Genomic DNA, 21,017 nt, shown 5'->3' with positions numbered 1-21,017 from the left:
AGCAGTGTCTGGGCGGAAATCATCAAAATGGGAAAATCCGGATGTAAGGCAACCCCCGTCGGCAGTGCCGTTTTTGCCGATTTTCCTTAAAAAGAGCTCAAAAAGGTCTTTATTTGTGATTTTGCTCAAAAATCACAACTTTGGGCAAAACTTTAAAAAATGCTCAACAAATTTTGTGTATGGATTTTCACTTTTTGATATACAGTGGAACCTCAGGTTGAGGACGTAATCCGTGACGGAGGCAACCCGCAGCATTTGCATCCTGAAGCGCCTTGTCTGCGCAGGTGCGATTTGGTCTTCTGCGCATGCGCGAGCGGAAAAACCCAGAAGTAACCCGTTCAGGTACTTCCGAGTTTCCCACAGGCCGCAACCCGAAAACACGTAACCTGAAGCATCCGTAACATGAGGTATGACTGTATGGCATACCTATGAAACCATTTTGCCATTTTATATAGTCACAGCTTCCCTCAAAGAATTCTGGGTGCTGTCATTTGTTAAGGGTAGAGACAGATGCCTGGACTAGTTTTCTTTTATGCTGGCTAAACATTTGTTTTTCAGCAGACAAAGATACTTCACTTAGTGAAGTTCTGTCAGACCCCTTCCCTTCCCTTCACTACAACTGTTTTGCACAAATACACGGCAACTTGGGCTTTCAGAGGATCTCCTGGGTGCTGTGGCTTTTCCAGTCGCCAAGGCCATGTTAAAAACTAGGTTGTGGGACATAGACCGCTAGGAACTAATCTCAGCTGCGAAAAAAACATGTTCCCCTCTTTATTTTCAACTGCCCTGGGCGCAGGAATTTAACATTAATTATTTACAATTTTTGTTTAACCCGCGAGAAAGAAGGGCTTTTTCGCTGGCTAGGTTCAATAACCTCCTTTGGGGTAGGTTTGCGGGTATGGCAGAAGGAGATAGGATCCGCCCATGTGATGCCCACCTAGTGGAAACACTAGCTCACATGGCCCTTAATTGCAAAATATATGATGATCTTCGCCAACAATTCTTAGACCACCTATGTATCCCAACATGGAAACCAGAGACAGAGGTTATATGCTTCTTATTACAGGGGAGAGACCAGGAGCTCACCAAGACAGTAGCCAAGTTCCTCTATTTGATTTTCTGCCGCCAAAGTACGCTACAGGATCCTGCCCTTGCCGGAGTCCCGCAGAGGTGAAATAGATTGCTCGCCTCTTCTTCCCTCTGGCAAATGACTGTACTGTTGAAATGGCGACGAGATCGCATTGGCCTATTTATTCTGAATGTTTCTAAGTGATGCCAATAAAGGTTTGATGATGATGATTTGTTAAGGGTGCAGAGGGCTTAGGGAGATGCCCTATTCCCTGCCCAGATTCATAATTCCTTGGGTGGCTTAACCGTCAGTCCCTCTTCCCAAGAAACTCTGGAAATTGTAGCTCTGTGAGGGGAACTGACAGCAAATGACAGCAATGCACACTCCCCTTCTGCTAATGTACAGATGGAGTCACTCGTTTTTTCCTTCAGCACTAAAGAGATGATAGCCGTCTTCCAGTATCTCAAGGGCTGTCCCATGGAAGAGGGCGCATGCTTGTTTCCTCCTGCTCTGGAGGGTAGGACTCGAACCCATGGCTTCAAGGGATGCTTTCTCTGAGATTCCTGCATTGCAGGGGTTGGACTAGATGACCCCTGGGCCCCTTCCAGCTCTGTGATTCAGTGATAAACGTGCATTTGTTTATCCGGTTTTCCAGTTTGTCCCTGATTTAAAAGCCATGGTGTTTATTCTGAAAAGTCACTAGTTTCTAGGAAATCATTAATTCTCAGCCTGCACTACATGCTAGGCCTCATCTGCACCATAAATTTCTTCCTGAAGTTTATTTGGATTCCCCTTTCTTGCAACTTGAAGCCATGGGTTCGGTTCCCGCCATCCAGAGCAGGAGAAAACAAGCATGTTCCCTCTTCCATGGGACAGCCCTTGAGATCTCGTATCTCCTCTCAGTCTCCTCTTTTCCTGGCTTCAAACATGCCTCATAAAGCTTGGTTTCCAAACCACTGATCATCTTGGTTGTCCTCCTCTGCACCCGTTTTGGCTTGTCAATATCCTCCTTAACTTTTTTAAAAAAAATATTTTTATTAAGCAATTTCAACATAACAAATTATCAAATCATATAATCACATACATTATTTTCCCCCTTTTTCCCCACCCCCCAGAGACTTCCCTCAGCTCCTCTCTCTGATTTCTCTGCACATATTATTCTCTGCATGTTATAAAATTATACATATCCTTGTGTTGTCTATCATGTTTATTATGTACTGAAGTTCTCACCCTGGGCCAGCAGGGGGATACTGTAGATAGTTTTCACTCAGGTCCACATTTGCAAATAAGGGATTGATAGTGACGTTCAGTGATTGGATAGTTACAGAAAATGGTTACTGTTGCATTCTAGTGGAGCTCTATATAAGCAGGCTGGCTGAACCCTTCAGTTCAGTTCTGTTCTGGCCTGTGAATAAACAAGAGCTGTTTGAAGAATCGCTGTGTCGTCTGATATGTTCACCCACAACTTAACAATGTTATCAACCAATAAATTTGTGTATGTTTATTCAAAACCTGCCAAGGAGTCCAGTTCATTTTGTATATCCTCCTTAAATTGTGGTGCTCAGAATTGAACTGTAAAAGCTGTTCAACGGTGGAACGGACTCCATCGGAAGATGGTGGACTTTCCTTTCTTAGAAGTTTTTAAGCAGTAGTTGGAGGGCCACTATATGATTCAGTTGAGATTCCTGCATCGCAAGGGGTTGGACTACAGGACCACTGAGCTCCCTCCCAACTCTGCAATTCTGATTCTATGAAAACAGCATAATGCCACTTTAAACAGGCATGGCTCCCCCTTACTAAATCTCTATGGGAACCATAGCCCTGGGAGGGTAAGAACAAATAATAATAGAATTGTAGAACTGGAAGGGACCTCGAGGGTCATGTAGACCTACCCCCTCCCAGCAATGCAGGAATCATTTTGCCCTGCCTGGGGCTCGAACCCACAACCCTGAGATTAAAAGAGTCTCCTGTCCTGGAGAGCTGTTGCCAGTCAGAGCAGACATCCTGAGCTAGATGGACCAACAGTCCGACTTGGCCTAAGGTAGATTCATAGCTGTCAACTTTTCCCTTTTCTTGCAAGGAATCCTATTCAGAATAAGGGAATTTCCCTTTTAAAAAAGGGAAACGTTAACAGCTATGGGTAGATTCCTAATGTCCCTGGTGCGGTTTTGAACCATGATGTGAAATCGATTCCTTCTCCCTCCAGCGGCAGTTCCCTGCTTGCCTCCTACTCTGCCTTTGTTGTTGTTTAGTTATTTAGTCATGTCTGACTCTTCGTGACCCCATGGACCAAAGCACGCCAGGCACTCCTGTCTTCCACTGCCTCCCGCAGTTTGGTCAGACTCATGTTTGTAGCTGCGAGAACACTGTCCAACCATCTCGTCCTCTGTCGTCTCCTTCTCCTTGTGCCCTCCATCTTTCCCAACATCAGGGTCTTTTCCAGAGAGTCTTCTCTTCTCATGAGGTGGCCAAAGTATTGGAGTATCAGCTTCAGGATCTGTCCTTCCAGTGAGCACTCAGGGCTGATTTCCTTCAGAATGGAGAGGTTTGATCTTCTTGACTCTCAAGAGTCTCCTCCAGCACCATAATTCAAAAGCATCCATTCTTTGGCGATCAGTCTTCTTTATGGTCCAGCTCTCACTTCCATATATCACTACTGGGAAAACCAGAGCTTTAACTATACACACCTTTGCATATATACTCTGCCTTTGGAAAGGGTTAAGAAAAAGGAGAAGATGGAGCCCAGCTTCCTAGAAAGGCTGCCGAGAAGGAGCGATGCCAAAAGGACCTTCCTGTTGTTGTTATTGCTATTCTTCTTATTCTGCCTCCTTCTCTCCCTCCCTTCTGGGGTTGCAGAGGCCTCCTTGGCTCAGAGACACATACAGAGAGATCTTTGGGAAGGGGCAGAGGTGCTGCTTGCAGGGCGTGCTGGAGGGGTGAGTTGAAAGAAGGGGGGGAGGCGGGTGGCTGTTTTTGGACAAAGGGAATATTTTATCTGCAAGGGATGGAGGAGTAAAAAGAGGGAGAAAAGGCATCTGAACAGGGGCCTGTAAGGAGCAGGGATGATGCTCTCTCACCCCGGTCCTTGCATGAGGTTGCAAGGATGTAGTCATTATTAATATTATTGTTTGCATCTATTGCTCACATTTGGGGAGTTGCGTCTGAAATAAACAGAATGAGTGGAAGAAACTCCACTGGGGTGCAAAGATTTATTATTACGGTTTGCTTTTGTCGTTTTTGTCAAAAAAGCAGGCAAACCACGACCACAAAGACAGGGGAGATTCTCTTGTTTATTTCTTGTTGTCTCAGGCTGCTGGGGGGAAAAGCACAGGAGCTTGGCACAGGGAGGAAATGTGGCAACTCAGTGTTGTTCCCACAACACAGGTGGCAACTGTGCGGAGTGTGAATGTCAGGAGGAAATGTTTATTTTCCGTTCCTCTGGCTGCTGTAATGAACACAGGAGCATGGTCAATGAAGAAAGGTGGCAACGTAATGTTGATTCTGCAGTTCCGGTGGGAAAATTGGGGGAAGGGGTGTCAGGAAACAAATGTCCCCCTTGTTTATTTTCGGTGTCTCTGGCAGCTGTAATAGGTACAGGAGTGAGACGGGGTGGAAAGGTGGCAGCAATAATATTCATGCACATTAGGAGGCAAAATTTAGGGGAGGGTGTCAGGGGAAAATGTCCCTTTGCTTAATTTCTGTGTCTCTCATGCTGCACAAAAGCATGACAGAGGGAAGGAAGGTGGCGACCTAATGGTGTTTCTACAAATCTGGCAGCAATTTTGTGGGGGTGTTGTCAGGGATGGTTGTAAGGGTTGCTGAATTATAAAGTTAGAAGGGACTTCAAGTGTTGTCTTGTCCAACCCCTTGCAATGCAGGAGTATAATTTTTTGCACAACATGGGGCTCGAACCCACAACCCTGAGATTAAGGGTCTCATGCTCTACCGACTGAGCTATCCCAGGTTTTGGATCCTTTCAGCAGGAGCAAAATAAGAGTCTTCTATAATGTGTACACAATGGAATAAGCCACACGTGCTTATTTAGCCATCTGCCTCTTCTAACTAAAGCAACCAGGAGGAGGGCGGGTTCACATTTTAACATCAAATGCAGCTTGTAGGGAATTCTGCACAATTTTGCTTTCAGGGATTCCCTGAAATGAAAGAAAGGGTGGGGGGAGATGCCTCCTGATGGAAGGTAAGTCTGTCTAAAGAGGGGTAAAGGTAAAGGGACCCCGGACCATTAGGTCCAGTCATGGCCGACTGGGGTTGCGGCGCTCATCTCACTTTACTGGCCAAGGGAGCCGGCATACAGCTTCCAGGTCATGTGGCCAGCATGACTAAGCTGCTTCTGGTGAACCAGAGCAGCGCATGGAAACGCCATTTACCTTCCCGCCAGAGTGGTACCTATTTATCTACTTGCACTTTGAGGTGCTTTCCAACTGCTAGGTTGGCAGGAGCAGGGACCGAGCAACGGGAGCGCACACCATTATGGGGATTTGAGCCGCCGACCTTCTGATTGGCAAGTCCTAGGCTCTGTGGTTTAACCCACAGTGCCACCCACATCCCTCTAAAGAGGGGTAGTCAGATGAAAAAGAGGGCAGGGGTCCTGCGCCTTTAATAGCTGTATATCGAAGAAAGAGCAATGGAGGCTGGTCCTTGAGGCCCTAGGGCAAATGGGGCACTGCCCCACCAACCTCTGACTGACTCAACCTGCCTGCCTTCCTAGTTACATCCAGGCCAGGGAGGTGGCATTTTCCAAGATGGTGGACAAGACAGGTCTGATCCCGCAGAACTCTTCATCCAATATGCTTATGTCTTCTTTTCTTTAGGGAGAAGCCTGTCCCCTGGCTTGAAAATGAATCCACCTTCTGGGTGACCCGTCTCTATCCTCTAAAGATCCCTAAAGATCTAGCCCTGCAGCCTTTCCCAAAGATTTTGCGTTTTACAGGGCCAAAGCAGCCTCCCTCTAGTTAAGAGGCACGGAAGCAAATCTGTAGATCCAGCTCCGTTGAGGCGAAAGAGAAAGAGGCCTCTTCGATGTCTGGAGGGTCAGGGATGGCAACTGTAGGCTTCCAATTTCAGCCTTTATTCACTCACGAGTTGCCTGCAGGAATTAAACTGGAAGAGGCAGAAGCAGCAGATTATTCAATTGGAGAAGAACAAGGAGACAAAGGGCGCCATTTTGTGCAAGCTGGGACGGCCCAAGGCTTTTCCAAAGGTCCGCCACTGCTACAGATTAAACAGGAACCCGAGGAAGGTTTGGCCCAACACTGGGAAATCCAGTGGCATGACTTTTTGAGGGGCCTGCAGCTGCCTCAAGCAGGATGGCATAATCCGCAGCTTCGATGGGGCGATAAGGTCTCCATCGGAGAGGTAGCCCAAAGTGACCGGTGTCCTAGAGCGCAGAGGTTGACCCAAATCTCGCCAGATCTCAACGCGGAAGCCCCAAAGAGCCTGCATGCCGGAGGGAGGGAAGATGCCAAGGTGGAAAGGGGAACTGTCCCGGGTGACATTAGCTCCGAAATCCAGCGTAAACGCTTCAGACATTTCTGCTACCGGGAGATGGAGGGACCCCGAGAGATTTGCAGGCGGCTCCGGGAGCTGTGCTGTCAGTGGCTGAAGCCGGAGAAGCACACCAAGGAGCAGATGGTTGAGATGCTGGTCCTGGAGCAGTTCTTGGCCGTCCTGCCTCAGGAAATGCAGGGCTGGGTCAAGGCAGGGGGCGCAGAGAGCAGTGCTGAAGCAGTGGCCCTGGCAGAGGACTTCCTGCTGAGCCAGGAAGAGGATGAACCTCAGGGATGGGAACGGAAGGTGAGGCCACCGAATACCTGAAGGGGCACTTATCATTTTTTTTTTAGAAAACCTTTTTTTTGCAGAGCAGTACAGTGGTACCTCAGGTTAAGAACTTAATTCGTTCTGGAGGTCTGTTCTTAACCTGAAACTGTTCTTAACCTGAAGCTTCACTTTAGCTAATGGGGCCTCCCGCTGCTGCCATGCAGAGCGATTTCTGTTCTCATCCTGAAGCAAAGTTCTTAACCCAAGGTACTATTTCTGGGTTAGCAGAGTCTGTAACCTGAAGCGTCGGTAACCCAAGGTACCACGGTATACAAAAGGCCATCAAACTGACAAATTAAACAATTCAAGCAAAACATCAAAACCCATTAAATGGGACCCTACTCACTCAATACGGATGACATTTTCTGGCTGCCCATTTATTATCAACGGCAACAGAACCCGCCCCACTCCTCTAAAGCAAGCCCTGTGCCTTCTGGGTGTTGCTGGACTCCAACTCCCATCAGCCTTTGCGGCTAGCATGGTCAATGGTCTGGGATGATGGGAGTTGTAGTCCAGCAACATCCAGAGGTACTTAAAGGCTTCCCCACTCCTGGCTAGAATAGCACTGTTTCCTTTTGGTGCTCCTTCTAACTTCCGTCACTCTGCCCTGAACAAGGGGGTCCTTCCCCACAGGCATCTAGTAAGAACAGAGTGCTGGACTAGATGGGCCAACTGGTCTGATCCAAAACACTCTTCTGATGCTCTTATGTCCTCTCTGTTGCTCCAGGTACCTGAGGAGGAAAAAAGGGAGACTGCTCTGGGTCTCCTCTCACCTTTGGGTATTCAGCCAGGACCTTTATGCAAGGAGGAGGAGGAGGAGAATGAAGATGCCATTCTGCTTGGTAAGGAGTTATGGGATGGATGAGACTTTACAAAAGCAGCTTGTTTACAAAGGTTTTGTTTCCTTCAGTCACGAATTCAAGGGGACATAGACCTAGGTATATGTGTATAACATTAAACATAAACAACCTACATTTAATGCTGATTCATACCATCACGGCTTCCCCCAAAGGATCCTGGGAAGACCCCTATTCTGTTCCCAGAGCCACAATTCCCAGAGCGGTTTTACAATAATAAAAAGGTAAAGGGACCCCTGACCATTAGGTCCAGTTGTGGCCGACTCTGGGGTTGCGTCGCTCATCTCGCTTTATTGGCTTCCAGGTCATGTGGCCAGCATGACTAAGCCGCTTCTGGCGAACCAGAGCAGCGCACGGAAACGCCGTTTACCTTCCCGCCGGAGCGATACCTATTTATCTACTTGCACTTTGACGTGCTTTCGAACTGCTAGGTTGGCAGGAGCAGGGACCGAACAACGGGAGTTCACCCCATCGTGGGGATTCAAACCGCCAACCATCTGATCGCCAAGTCCTATGCTCTGTGGTTTAACCCACAGCACCACCCGCGTCCCTTAAACAATAATAGAATAATATAATTGTAGAATTAGAAGAGTGGAGACCTGAGAAATGTTTTGAATAAATGAAACGAATGTAATGGTGGCCTGTCTCCCATTTTGCTTCTCCCATCCCTTCCCGCCTTGTAGCCAGTGGGGCGCGGCCTCTGATTTCCTGTGGATCATATCTTTATCCTGCTCCGGAGCCAACTCAGGTGAGGCCTCAACATGGGAGTTGCGGAGGTTGGGGAGGGAAGGCAAGGAGGAGGGAATAGAGATGTAGTTGAGGTGGTTTGCCATGTGGTTGAGAATTTGCCGGATGTTGGATGCGCACGCTTTTTTCTGGTTCGTACCTTGGAAGTGAAACTGAATCCAGTCCAGAAGTCCGTTTGACTTCCAAAACATTTGGAAACCAAAGTGCAGCTTCTGGTTGGCTGCAGGAAGCTCCTGCAGCTAATCAGAAGCCACGGAAGCCCTGTTGGATGTCCAGGTTCCAAAGAACGTTTGCAAACTGGAACACTCACTTCCGGTTTTGTAGTGTTCGGGAGCCAAAACGTCTGAGTTCCAAGGCATTCGGGATCCAAGGTACGACTCTCTAGTCATACCTCGGGTTGAAGGAGCTTCAGGTTAAGCATTTTTGGGTTGCGCTCCACGGCGACCCAGAAGTAACAGAGCACGTTACTTCCGGGTTTCGCCGCTCGCGCATGCGCATGCGCTCAAAATGATGTCACGCGCATGAGTGGAAGCGGCGAATTGCGACCCGTGCACGCGCAGACATGGATTGCGTTTGCTTCAGGATGTGAACGGGGCTCCGGAACGGATCCCGTTCGCATCCAGAGGTACCCCTGTATTGCATTTATTTATCACTTTGCAGTAAAACAAATCTCAAAGTGTCTTACTAACTCTGATGCCATGCTCTGCCTCCTGTCAGGGACTGGGCAGAGGAGGAATGGTGGAGACCGCCTCCCTATCCTGACATGGTGTCATTAGAAAGCATCCCAGAACCTCCATCTCCCAGAACCCGGTGAGCCTTAGAAGTAGGAGAGCAACGAGCTGAAAGGCACATAGCAGCACCTATGGAGGAGATGATGAGAATGACAAACAAGGAAGTGGGAGAGACTTCTAGGTGGAAGTCAAAAACTATACCCACAAAGGAGGAATGGATTTGTAAACTACATGAATATTTAATTCTGGCAAAATTAACTGCTATAATAAGAAATCAGTCGAATCAAAAATTAAAAAAGGAGTGGAAATGTTTTGATGAGTATATGGCAAAATGTTGCTCAAAAAAAAAAAAGAGATATGCTAATATGCCTAGATTAAAATGTGAAGTACTGGATGGAAGAATAATTAGTAAGGAAAGATAATAAGAATATGTAGATGATTTGAGAGGGTTGTAGAATGCAAAGATTATTGTAAATTGTGTAATGTGGAGGAAATCGAGCGGGGGCAGAGGGAAGTGGGAGGAAGGAGAAAAGAATATGATGGATTGAGGAAATAGAAATGTAAATGTATGGGGGGATGGGGAGGAAATGGTGTTGGCTTTGGTATATCTGTATTGTAAAGTAATATATGAAAACCAATAAAATAATTTTAATTTAAAAAAAAGGAAGTGGGAGAGACGGGGGGTGGAGATTCACTTAGGACAATGCCATTATCACAGAGGCTGGGTTCTATAGCCTCTCTCTGTAATATTGAAATAAAAAAGGACGGTAAGAAATTTTCCTCGTCTTTATACTTTCCTGGGCAACCAGCTGGGAGCCACTGACAGCATCCTGACAACTCCACTGTAGGAATCCTTCTAAATATCAATTCCGGGAAAACACAGGAGGGGAGGATGCTGTTGTGCCCGGGTCCCAAGTTCCCCCAGGATCTGATTCTTTCCAACCCTGCGCTCAGCGCCTGGGAAGCCCCCAGCAGAGGACTGGCAAAGTCCCTTGGCACTGCAGTTCCCAGCTGACTGCCAGGAGCCTGGGAGGAGCCGTGCCAAGGGTCTTGGACTGGCGGGCGGGCGGGACAACCCAACTGTCAACCACCCGACATCACAATGACATCAGATGGGTTGCCCCACCCTCCTGTCAAAGTTGGCCAATTTAGCGGGGTGGAGATTAATAAGGGTCTGTTCCATTGGGTCAAAACAGGTTCCCCACCTATTTTGTAAACTAACGAGGAGAATTCTTGTATCCTTCCTGGAAAAATAGTTGTGATATAGTAGTTAGAGCATGGGTAGGTAAACTAAGGCCCAGGGGCCAGATCCAGCCCAATCGTCTTCTAAATCCGGCCCACGGATGGTCCAGGAATCAGCGTGTTTTTACATGAGTAGAATGTGCCCTTTTACAGTCGTGCCTCGCAAGGCGAAATTAATCAGTTCCGCGAGTCTCTTCGTCTTGCGGTTTTTTTGTCTTGCGAAGCACGGCTGTTAGCGGCTTAGCGGCTATTAACGGCTTAGCGGCTTTAAGAAAAAGGAAACAAACTCGCAAGAACTCGCAAGACGTTTCGTCTTGCGAAGCAAGCCCATAGGGAAATTCGTCTTGCGAAGCACCTCAAAAAACGAAAAACCCTTTCGTCTAGCGAGTTTTTCGTCTTGCGAGGCATTCGTCTTGCGGGGCACCACTGTATTTAAAATGCATCTCTGGGTTATTTGTGGGGCCTGCCTGGTGTTTTTACACGAGTAGAATGTGTGCTTTTACAGTGGTACCTCTGGTTAAGAACTTAATTCGTTCTGGAGGCCCGTTCTTAATCTGAAACTGCTCTTAACCTGAGGTACCACTTTAGTTAATGGGGCCTCCCACTGCCGCTGCGCGATTTCTGTTCTCATCCTGAAGCGAAGTTCTTAACCTGAGGTACTATTTCTGGGTTAGCGGAGTCTGTAACCTGAAGCGTCTGTAACCCGAGGTGCCACTGTATTTAAAATGCATCTCCAGGTTATTTGTGGGGCATAGGAATTCGTTCATTTTTTTCCTTTCAAAGTATAGCCTGGCCCCCCACAAGGACTGAGGGAAAGTGGCTGAAAATGTTTGCTGACCCCTGGATTAGAGTGTCGGACTAGAACCTGGGTAATCCCAGCCATGAACCTCACTGGGCGACCTTGGGCCTGTCACTGTCTCTTAGCCTAACCCACCTTACAGGGTTGTTGAGGTGATGACCCCCCCTCTATTGCCGAGGGTTGGACGAGATGACCCTTGGGATCCCCTTCCAACTCTATAATTATATGATAACAACAGGAGATGAGCTGGGGGGGAGTGTGAACCAATTACATCCGATTGAGCTCCTGGGGGGATATAAAGGCAATAAATAATAATATAGACAGCAAGCGTTGAGGAAGCAACATTTTCCTCATTTCAGGGACCGTTGGCCTTTGAGGAGGTGGCGGTTTACTTTGCAGAGGAAGAATGGGCCTTGCTGGATCCGGACCAAAGAGTTCTGTACAAGGAGGTCACGCTGGAGAATTATGGGAATATGGCCTCATTGGGTAAGAATCTCCTCTGAAGTAGCCTGTAAGGGAGCAAGGGGGAGGGAAAGAGCAGCTTCTGTCTTCCATGTATGTCAACCATGACCATTTATGAGGGATAGTCTCCTCTTTAAAAATACAAGTGACTCTAGTACAGTCGTACATTGGAAGTCGAACGGAATCCGTTCCGGAATGTCCGTTCGACTTCCAAAACGTTTGGAAACAAAGCGCGGCTTTTGATTGGCTGCAGGAAGCTCCTGCAGCCAATTGGAAGCCGCGGAAGCCCCGTCGGACGTCCGGCTTCTAAAAATAGTTCGCAAACCGGAACACTCACTTCCAGGTTTGCGGCATTTGGGAGCCAAAACGCTCTAGAAGTAAGCTGTTTGAAAACCAAGGTACGACTGTATGTCCCTTCCGTTTCTTAGCTTACAAGTGGAACCTGAGATAAAATGTTGCAGCAGAGTAGACTTCAGTTTGGAATTCTGGCCGGCTGCACCCTTTTTTCTCTCATTTGATTTCCCCTTCTGCTCAGCTTTCTACTCTGTCCTCCAACATATACTGAAAGATAGGAGACCGTTGGAGGGTTTTGGTATATAGTCAGATGAGCTGCATATAAATAATAAAATTATTAATCCCCTCACAGAGCTACAAGTCCCAGAATTCCCTGGTAGAGAGGGACATATTGTTAAGCTACTCTGGGAATTGCAGCTCTGTAGTGGCATGTTTTTAAGTGTTCCTTCATCTTTTTAAAAAACTGGGAAATATTTCCCCGTAGATAGAAAAGTAGCAGGTCAGGGACACGTTTTTCTAGCTTAGATGACTTGAGATGACAGAAATCACTCCTTAACTTCCTGTGTTTTCTTCCCTTCTGTAAAGGACTTTTGATTCCCAAACCAGACGCCGTTCCCTGGCCGGAAGGAAAGGAAGATTTATTCACTCAAGACCCTGAGGAAACAGGAAAAGGAGGTTTTGCAGGTAACTGCTCACCTGTGTGATGGGACCATTCATGCCTTAAAAATCTATAATCCCCTCTGCGGTCTAAACCACAGAGCCTAGGGCTTGCTGATCAAAAGGTCGGCAGTTCGAATCCCCGCGACAGGGTGAGCTCCCGTTGCTCGGTCCCTGCTCCTGCCAACCTAGTAGTTTGAAAGCATGTCAAAGTGCAAGTAGATAAATAGGTACCACTCCGGCGGGAAGGTAAACAGCGTTTCTGTGCACTGCTCTGGTTCGCCAGAAGCAGCTTAGTCATGCTGCCCACATGACCCGGAAGCTGTACGCCGGCTCCCTCGGCCAATAAAGCAAGATGAGCGCCGCAACCCCAGAGTCGGGCATGACTGGACCTAATGGTCAGGGGTCCTTTTACATTTAAGGGCTGGTGAGGTTGTCCAAATTTATTCTCATGTGCACTATATATAAATCGAAATAATATTTATATCTCAAAGGCACACCCAAACAGCTTGAGGAGTTATTTGATAATTCCAAAGAGTTCAAAAATTGTTTTGGCTGATTTTGGAAGTGATGTTCTCACTCTGAACTGTATTTGCCATCACCAAAACAACCCAAGCACATCTTTCAGTGCAACAAATGGAGCCTGTGGAGTTGTCTGGGACTCCTGCCCAGGTGATTGGAGTGACTGTACCCTTTTGGTTCTGTGAGTGAGACATAGCTCCGTGACGATAAGCATACAGAGTACCGCAGGTCCATCTCCACACAAAGTATCCCACAGAGCAGGACTAGAAAAAGGCCTCTGCTTGCAACACTGGATTGCAGTACAGTTGGCAGTAAGAACTGGATGGCCAAATGGTCTAATCCACACAGGGTATCTTCCCATGTTCCTAGCCTTTGAGGAATCCACTGTAGTTCAGTGACAGCGCTAGGGATGAGGGAGAAATTATATTCACTCGTACTTTCTGAAGCAATACATAAACTGAAACACAGATATCTTTCTAAATTTGCACCTCCCCAAATTTTGCAGTGGAGTTCTCCGACCAAGTAAGGTGTACAAAAAAAATGCATATACAGTGGTACCTCAGGTTACATACTTAATTTGTTCCGGAGGTCCGTTCTTAACCTGAAACTGTTCTTAACCTGAAGCACCACTTTAGCTAATGGGGCCTGCTGCTGCTGCGCTGCCGGAGCACAATTTCTGTTCTTGTCCTGGAGCAAAGTTCTTAACCCGAAGCAATATTTCTGGGTTAGTGGAGTCTGTAACCTGAAGCGTATGTAACCTGAAGCGTATGTAACCCGAGTTACCACTGTACTAAAGAGTGCAGGAAGATGATCCCCTCAAGACTCATTGTTTTTACATTTGACCCTGGGCTGTGTATGCATAATAATAAATAATGATAATAATGAATAATAATAATAATACAAAAGGGAACAATTTGTTCCCACAAGAGGCATTGATGGCCACCGACTCTGGATGGCTTTGACAAGAGGACTGGACCAGGGAAACCTTTGGCTTTTCAGAGGTTGCTGAACTACAGCTCCCATCAACCGCAGCCATTCAGCATGCTCGCTGGGGCTGATGGGAGTTGCAGTTCAGCAGTGTCTGGAGGGGTAACAACAACAACAACAACAACAACAACAACAACAACAACAACAACAACAACAACAACAACAACAACTTATTATTTATACTCCACCCATCTGGCTGGGTTTCCCTAGCCACTCTGGGCGGCTTCCAACCAAACATTAAAACCACAATACAGCATTAAACATTAAAAACTTTCCTAAACAGGGCTGCCTTCAGATGCCTTTTAAAAGTAAGATAGTTGCTTATTTCCTTGACATCTGATGGGAGGGTGTCCCACAGGGCAGGTGCCACCACTGAGAAGGCCCTCTGCCTGGTTCCCTGTAACCTCACTTCTTGCAGTGAGGGAGCCGCCAGAAGGCCCTCGGCGCTGGACCTTTTGAAGCATATTAGAAGCACATTATTTCCTTTTAAGAATTGTGGGCACTGCAGTTGACCCCTCACATTTTGCGGGAAATAATGTGCTTTGAAGGTCTTGCTAAAGGCAAGCGGGTTCTTTCCCCCCCAGGGGTTCGGAAATAAATGTGTGATATAAGTGGTGAAGAAGTCTTAAGATTTATTAATCAGCAGCCAAATCATGTGCAAGAGTAACAACGTACCAAGCAAGCCGATGGCGACACCTCACTTCAGCTGCAAAGAGACAGAGGGACCTCAAGCTGGCCAATGGGTCGCAGAAAATCTGATGGCAGCCTTCTGGCCTGCGCCAAAGCTCAGCTCTCTAGGTCAAATGCTAGGACTTATATCCATGAGGTGCAATTACTAAATTACCTGCACTGGGCACCAGGATCTCGTGATCTGGGCTGGCAGGCAAACAGGATATTGGGATCCTCCCTGCAGTACAGGGAACAATCCCATGAATTAGGAATTGAGGCTTGGAAAGCAGATAGTTCAACACAATTCAGCATTAACCACTGCCAGGCTTAGGAGAGCAGTGAAGGCCTGCTTCTGTGAAAGGCCACACACAATGGTGGACATCATCAACATCACAATTTATCATTTATACCCCATCTGGCTGGGCTTCCTCAGCCACTCTGGGCGTCTCCCAACAGAATATTAAAAACATCATAAAACACCAGACGTTAAAAACTTCCCTAAATAGGGTTGCCTTCAGAAACAGTTGTGCCAGGCCACTGACACCTCCCCAGGTTACAACAGTGTTTCCCAAATGTGGATCTCCTGTTGTTTTTGGACTACAATTCCCATCACCCCTGACCACGGAACCTGTTAGCTAGGGATGATGGGAGTTGTAGTCCCAAAACAACAGGAGATCCACGTTTGGGAAACACTGGGGACTCAGCTGAATTGGTAAAGAAAAATGCCTTTTATATGTGTTGTATATGCAGTATAACACTGTGACACCACTTACAGATAGGTAGCCGTGTTGGTCTGCCATAGTCAAAATAAAAAATTCCTTCCAGTAGCACCTTAAAGACCAACTAAGTTAGTTCTTGGTATGAGCTTTCGTGTGCATGCACACTTCTTCAGATACACACTGTGACACCAGATGACTTTGTGGAGTCCCGACTTTCCCAACCCAATTTCCCTGTGTGAGTTTATAATACGTTTAACCGAAACGCTTCTTTGATGTCTCTAGATCCAACCAGGGTTACAATATATTTTCTGGTGTTTCCACTACAGTATAGGTTGTGCGCAGTCTAGAACCCTTTTCTGAAAGAGGGACTCCTATTTCCCTCCTGGTCTTTCTCTTTCCCTGCGTCACAGCTGCAAATGAGATCAAAGAAGAACCTCCTCCGGGAGAAGGGATCCCACATCTGGAAGACACGCCCCACGTTTTCCCAGGGGGATCTCAGGATGACATTTTCCTGGCAGCCGAGTACTGTGAAAGTAAGTATTCAAAAGGAAGGAGTGCCACAGCTCAGGGGATGTTTGTTGGGCTAGGGCCTCCTCTGGGTTGTTTTTCTCCCAGTACGTTTCCGAGCACAATTCAAAGTGTTGGTGCTGACCTTTAAAGCCCTAAACGGCCTCGGCCCAGTATACCTGAAGGAGCATCTCCACCCCCATCGTTCAGCCCGGACACTGAGATCCAGCGCCGAGGGCCTTCTGGCGGTTCCCTCGCTGCGAGAAGCGAAGTTACAGGGAACCAGACAAAGGGCCTTTTCTGTGGCACCCGCCCTGTGGAACGCCCTCCCTTCAGATGTGAAGGAAATAAGTAGCTATCTTATCTTTAAAAGACATCTGAAGGCAGCCCTGTTTAGGGAAGTTTTTAATATTTAATGCTGTATTGTTTTTAACACTCAATTGGGAGCCGCCCAGCGTGGCTGGGGAAACTCAGCCAGATGGGTGGGGTATAAATAAATTATTATTATTTCTAAAGTTTTCTCTCTGTGTGTCTACACCTCACTAAACCTTGCAGTTCCCCTGAGCCTAATATCTTGTGTGTAAATGGAGCTGTTTTGTCTTAAAAAGCAGCAACACTCACAACCAAAACTTCAGAGTTTGAGAAGAAATATTCCAGTCAGACGCAATGGTCTTCATCTTATCACCTCAAAACTCTTGCCACCTTTGTTTTGGAGTGGTAGGATGGAGTCCATTGTTCTGCCTCCATGGTACCTTCTGTTTTCCTCCTCTCCTATCAGATGGAGTGATATCTCGGCCTGTGTTTTCTTGTCTCTCTAATCTCTTCAGGTGACGGCACTGCCAGTGAGAGTGAGGTGGGTAGGACACATCAAGAAGGCCCTAGGTCAGCCAGTTCTGACGGGAGGTTCCCGGGGGTTTCCCTCAGGGACGTTTCTGTGAAGTCCGAAGCCTTCGATCAGGGCTACAAGTCCGACAGGCAGCAGTGGCAGCGGGCCGTGAAGATGTGGGGCATCTCCATTCAGGAGGTGGAAACCGCCGTGGCTGATAACGCCGGCACGATCCGCGCAGGAGAAGAGTGCCACATGTGCCGCAAATGCGGGCAGGCGTTTGAGCACCAATCGGGGCTCATCGTGCACCAGATGATCCACACGGCCGAGAGGCCCTACGAGTGCCTTGAGTGCGGGAAGAGCTTCTGCCAGAGGGAGAACCTTCTTGCACACCAGAGAATCCACTTGGGGGAGAGGCCTTACGAGTGCCCGCAGTGCGGGAAGAGCTTCAGCACGCGGTCGCATCTTATCACCCACCAGAGAATCCACACGGGCGAGAAGCCGTACGAGTGTCTGCACTGTGCGAAGAGCTTCAGCAACAAGTCCTCGCTCGTCACCCACCAGAGAATCCACACGGGCGAGAAGCCTTACGAGTGTCCGCAGTGCGGGAAGAGCTTCTGCCAGAGCGGGCAGCTGATCCGACACCAGAGAATCCACACGGGAGAGAAGCCCTACGCTTGCCTACAGTGTGGGAAATGTTTCTGCCAGAGAGGTCAGCTGATCCGACACCAGAGGATGCACACGGGAGAGAAGCCTTACGAGTGCCTTCAGTGCAGGAAAAACTTCAGCAGGAAGTCATACCTTGACATTCACCTGCGGATGCACACAGGAGAGAAGCCTTATGGGTGCCCCGAGTGTGGGAAAAGCTTCTGCCAGAGTGCCCAGTTGATCCGGCACCAGCGGATCCACACGGGGGAGAAGCCATTCGCGTGTTCTGAGTGTGGGAAAAGCTTCTTCCAGAAGGAGAAGCTGGTAAGACACCAGAGAACCCATGCGGAATCAAAACCGCACGAATGCTCAGAGTGCCAAAAAACCTTCCCCCAGAAAGATAAGCTCATGCATCATCAGAAAACCCACGCAGGGCTTCACACCTTATGAATGTTTCCTCTTTTTGAAAAAAAACAAAAGCCTGCTCCCAAAGTGTAATAAGTTTTGGGCAAAATGCATCACGTTTCAGAATCATTCGAGACCGATGTTGGAGAAGGTTTCTGCTGTAATTTGGGGCTTACCAAACATAAGGATAAATACAGAAGAGAGAAACAGAGTCTTGCTGGATCAAACCAGGCCTGCTGTCTACTCCTGAAATTGAGGCATTGAGGTGATGACAGTCGCCATTCGAATCCTCTTGGTTGGTTGGGAGAACATTCTTACACATTGGAGAATCCGCACAGAAAAGGGCTGTTTCTGAAGCAGCTTGGAAGAAGGGGCAGCTTTTCCTCAGTGGTGCCGTGAAGTAACTTTGGCCTCCGGACGTCATAGACATCCCTCCTCCATTTCTTAGATGGGAACGTGAATTTACTTCAAAACACAGTGAGCTATCCCTGCTGAGTTCGGGGCCCTCTGGCCCTTCGAGCTGTATGGCGCCTTGGATTCCTCCCCATGGGACAGAACTCCTTTTCACATTAAAACCAAAAGCAGCTGAAAATAAGTGTAAAATGTCACTTAGGACGTAGACATTTGCAGGTTGGATGTGTAAAGTATAGACGTATTTCTCCTGTTGTCATCCCCCTCCCTCACATCAGGTATCTCTCCCACAATCTCCTCTTCCGTTGTCTTTTATTTGCACAAAATCTAGTCCAGCATCCTGTTTTCACAGTGACCAACCAGATACCTTGGTGTGGGGTTGGGGACACAAGATTTTGCATTATGGTGAACCAACGCAGGACAACCCCTCACCCGACAGTTACCGGATTTCAGCAGGAAGCTCTGGGTGCCTATGCAAAATGGGAGCAAAGCAGTTTGCCCTTTTTCAGGTGCGAGCAGTACTGAAAGCGGGTTGTGTCCGCTCCCCTCTCCCCCAATACATTTGCGGAAGGAAACGAGTCCACGCTGTGGTTAGGGTTAACTTCAAGAGCCCATGTTGATCGAAAGAAGGTGATTATGTTGGAGGGACGTGATCAATCAGGCAGAGGGTCTCCCCTGCGGATCAGAAGCAAACCAGCCGGCATTTTAAAATGCTGTCAAAACCAGGGCCGCAAAAAGCCACAAAGCAGACAGTTCCAACTGCAATGCATGAAAATGTACAATTGTGGTCAGACACTAGCAGCTTGCTTAAAACGGTTATTCCCCATGCCTCCCTTTTCACCTAATTCGCAGGTGTTGAGGTCCTCTCCCTCCTGCCTTCATCCAAACTTTTCCTTAGACAAGCAGAAACAGGGGAGGGACAAGGCCTTTGTAGCTAAAGGTCCTTTCTCATGAAGGTCCTTTAAGGACATCTGGAGAAGCCCTTAAAGGCATCCAGTAACTGTCTCAGATTAGGCCTGCCTCTTTCAATGTTGGGGGAAGCCTGTCCCAGATTGTTGTATTCGTGTTGTTCTGATTTTTGTCACTATATCATTGTTTTTCCTCATTAGCTGTACCGTGCTTCTGAATTCTGCCTTTGAATCGGCGTTGTTATTTGGTTCTGGATAAGAACACACAGTCCTTTTTCTCTGGGGGGACGCAGGGGTATGCATACCCCTAAACATTTTATGAATCTTTGTACTTTTGCCCATTTACTGTATTCATTTCCCCCGATTTGAACTATAAAATCGTGGTTTTCTTGAGTCAAAATGAGAGTACTCCTATACATATTTTTTAAAAGAAAAAAAGCACTGAGAACAGATATTCCAATTCTTACAAAAACTAAAAGCTGTTCCATCAGGTGACATCTGCTTACACCAGGGGTCAGCAACGTTTTTTGAGGCGGGGCTGGTCCACTCCCCAGCAGACCTCTCAGTGGGCCAGAGCGTGCTCATGCGTACATTCAAGCTATTTCTGGTTCTCTTCCAGATCAGAAAAGCGCTGGAAATAGCGTGTGCGTATACGCATGGGCGTTCCTCTGTCCCGGAAGTGCACCGGAAATAGAGTGTGCAGGCACTCCCATACGCGTGCACACACGCTTTTTCTGGTGCACTTCCAGGACGGAGGAACACCCGTGTGCATGCTCACATGCTATTTCCGGCGCTCTTCCAACCCAGAAGTCAGTCCCCGCAGCGAGAAAAAAAATGGTGCCGTGGGAAAAGCATGGAATAAAGCATGGAATCCCCACGCCAATCCATGGAACGGCCGTGGGCCGGTTCTAGGAAGCTCATGGGCTGGAACCCATGGGCCTTAGGTTGCTGACCTCTGGCTTACACCATCCTATCTCTCTCTCTCTCTCTCTCTCTCTCTCTCTCTCTCTCTCTCTCACACACACACACACACACACACACACATGCCTGCCCTACTGTGGGAAAGCCTGGGTGAGTGACACCATAATGAATTGAAGATGTATTCCGCTCAGCCCTGTGTTTGTTTGTGTGTGATGTTTAGTTTTGGGTTGGTTTGTTCTAACAGCCGGTTGGTGCAATGGCATTTTGTTCCTTAATAAATTATCTCAAATGAGCTTCAAGGAAATGTCCAGAATTTAATTATGGAAAAGGCACTCATCTTCAAGTGGAATACAGCACAAGAGAATAAAATCAGGAAAAGGAGCCATTATAAATTATTTAAAACCTCAATAAATAATCCTCAGTTCTTTCACCAGCTGCCCAGACGCCAAGCAAAACATCCCTGCTTAGCAAGAACGTTTTATTGTCACCTGAGGAAGAAAGCTTATTTCACATAACAAATCCTGGCCTCCGTTCAGACTGTATTGCTGAGGTTCCTTCTGCACCAAGTTCAGGAGTAAACCCTGCTTTCTCTTCTCTCTGTCTCTCTCCCCCAACAGATAATGCCAGGAGGAAACATTTCTGACCAGACTGACTTCTGCTTTGCCCTCCAGTCTCAAGCCCATAATGCATGTGCACCAAGTTTAGTACTTGAAAATCACAGCACCATTGATCTTTAGGAGCATATTGTTTAAACAGGCCCATTTTTGCAGGCGGACCCCAAACTCTAGTACAAGGGTTCCC

General features: G+C 47.6%; 1 protein-coding gene across 2 annotated transcripts; it reads left to right on the top strand.

The window, feature by feature from the left end:
* The first annotated feature begins 3,746 nt into the window (after nt 1–3,746).
* Nucleotides 3,747–20,509, top strand: LOC308580439 (uncharacterized protein). 2 transcript variants are annotated; one of them, XM_081182076.1, is made up of 8 exons: nt 3,748–4,005; nt 5,899–6,880; nt 7,632–7,746; nt 8,445–8,509; nt 11,640–11,766; nt 12,622–12,720; nt 16,001–16,123; nt 16,925–20,509. In XM_081182076.1, exons 2-8 carry the CDS (start codon nt 6,107–6,109, stop codon nt 18,019–18,021), a joined length of 2,400 nt encoding a protein of 799 aa, XP_081038202.1. In that variant the 5' UTR covers nt 3,748–4,005; nt 5,899–6,106; the 3' UTR covers nt 18,022–20,509. The 2 variants fall into 2 exon arrangements, with proteins under 2 accessions (XP_081038203.1, XP_081038202.1); XM_081182077.1 differs by lacking the exon at nt 16,001–16,123 and having other exon boundaries at nt 3,747–4,005.
* Nucleotides 20,510–21,017: the final 508 nt, after the last annotated feature.

The sequence above is a fragment of the Podarcis bocagei genome (assembly GCF_964188305.1).
Source record: "Podarcis bocagei genome assembly, chromosome: 2".
In the NCBI taxonomy this organism is placed as follows: domain Eukaryota; kingdom Metazoa; phylum Chordata; class Lepidosauria; order Squamata; family Lacertidae; genus Podarcis; species Podarcis bocagei.
This window is presented reverse-complemented; position numbering and strand designations above follow the sequence as displayed.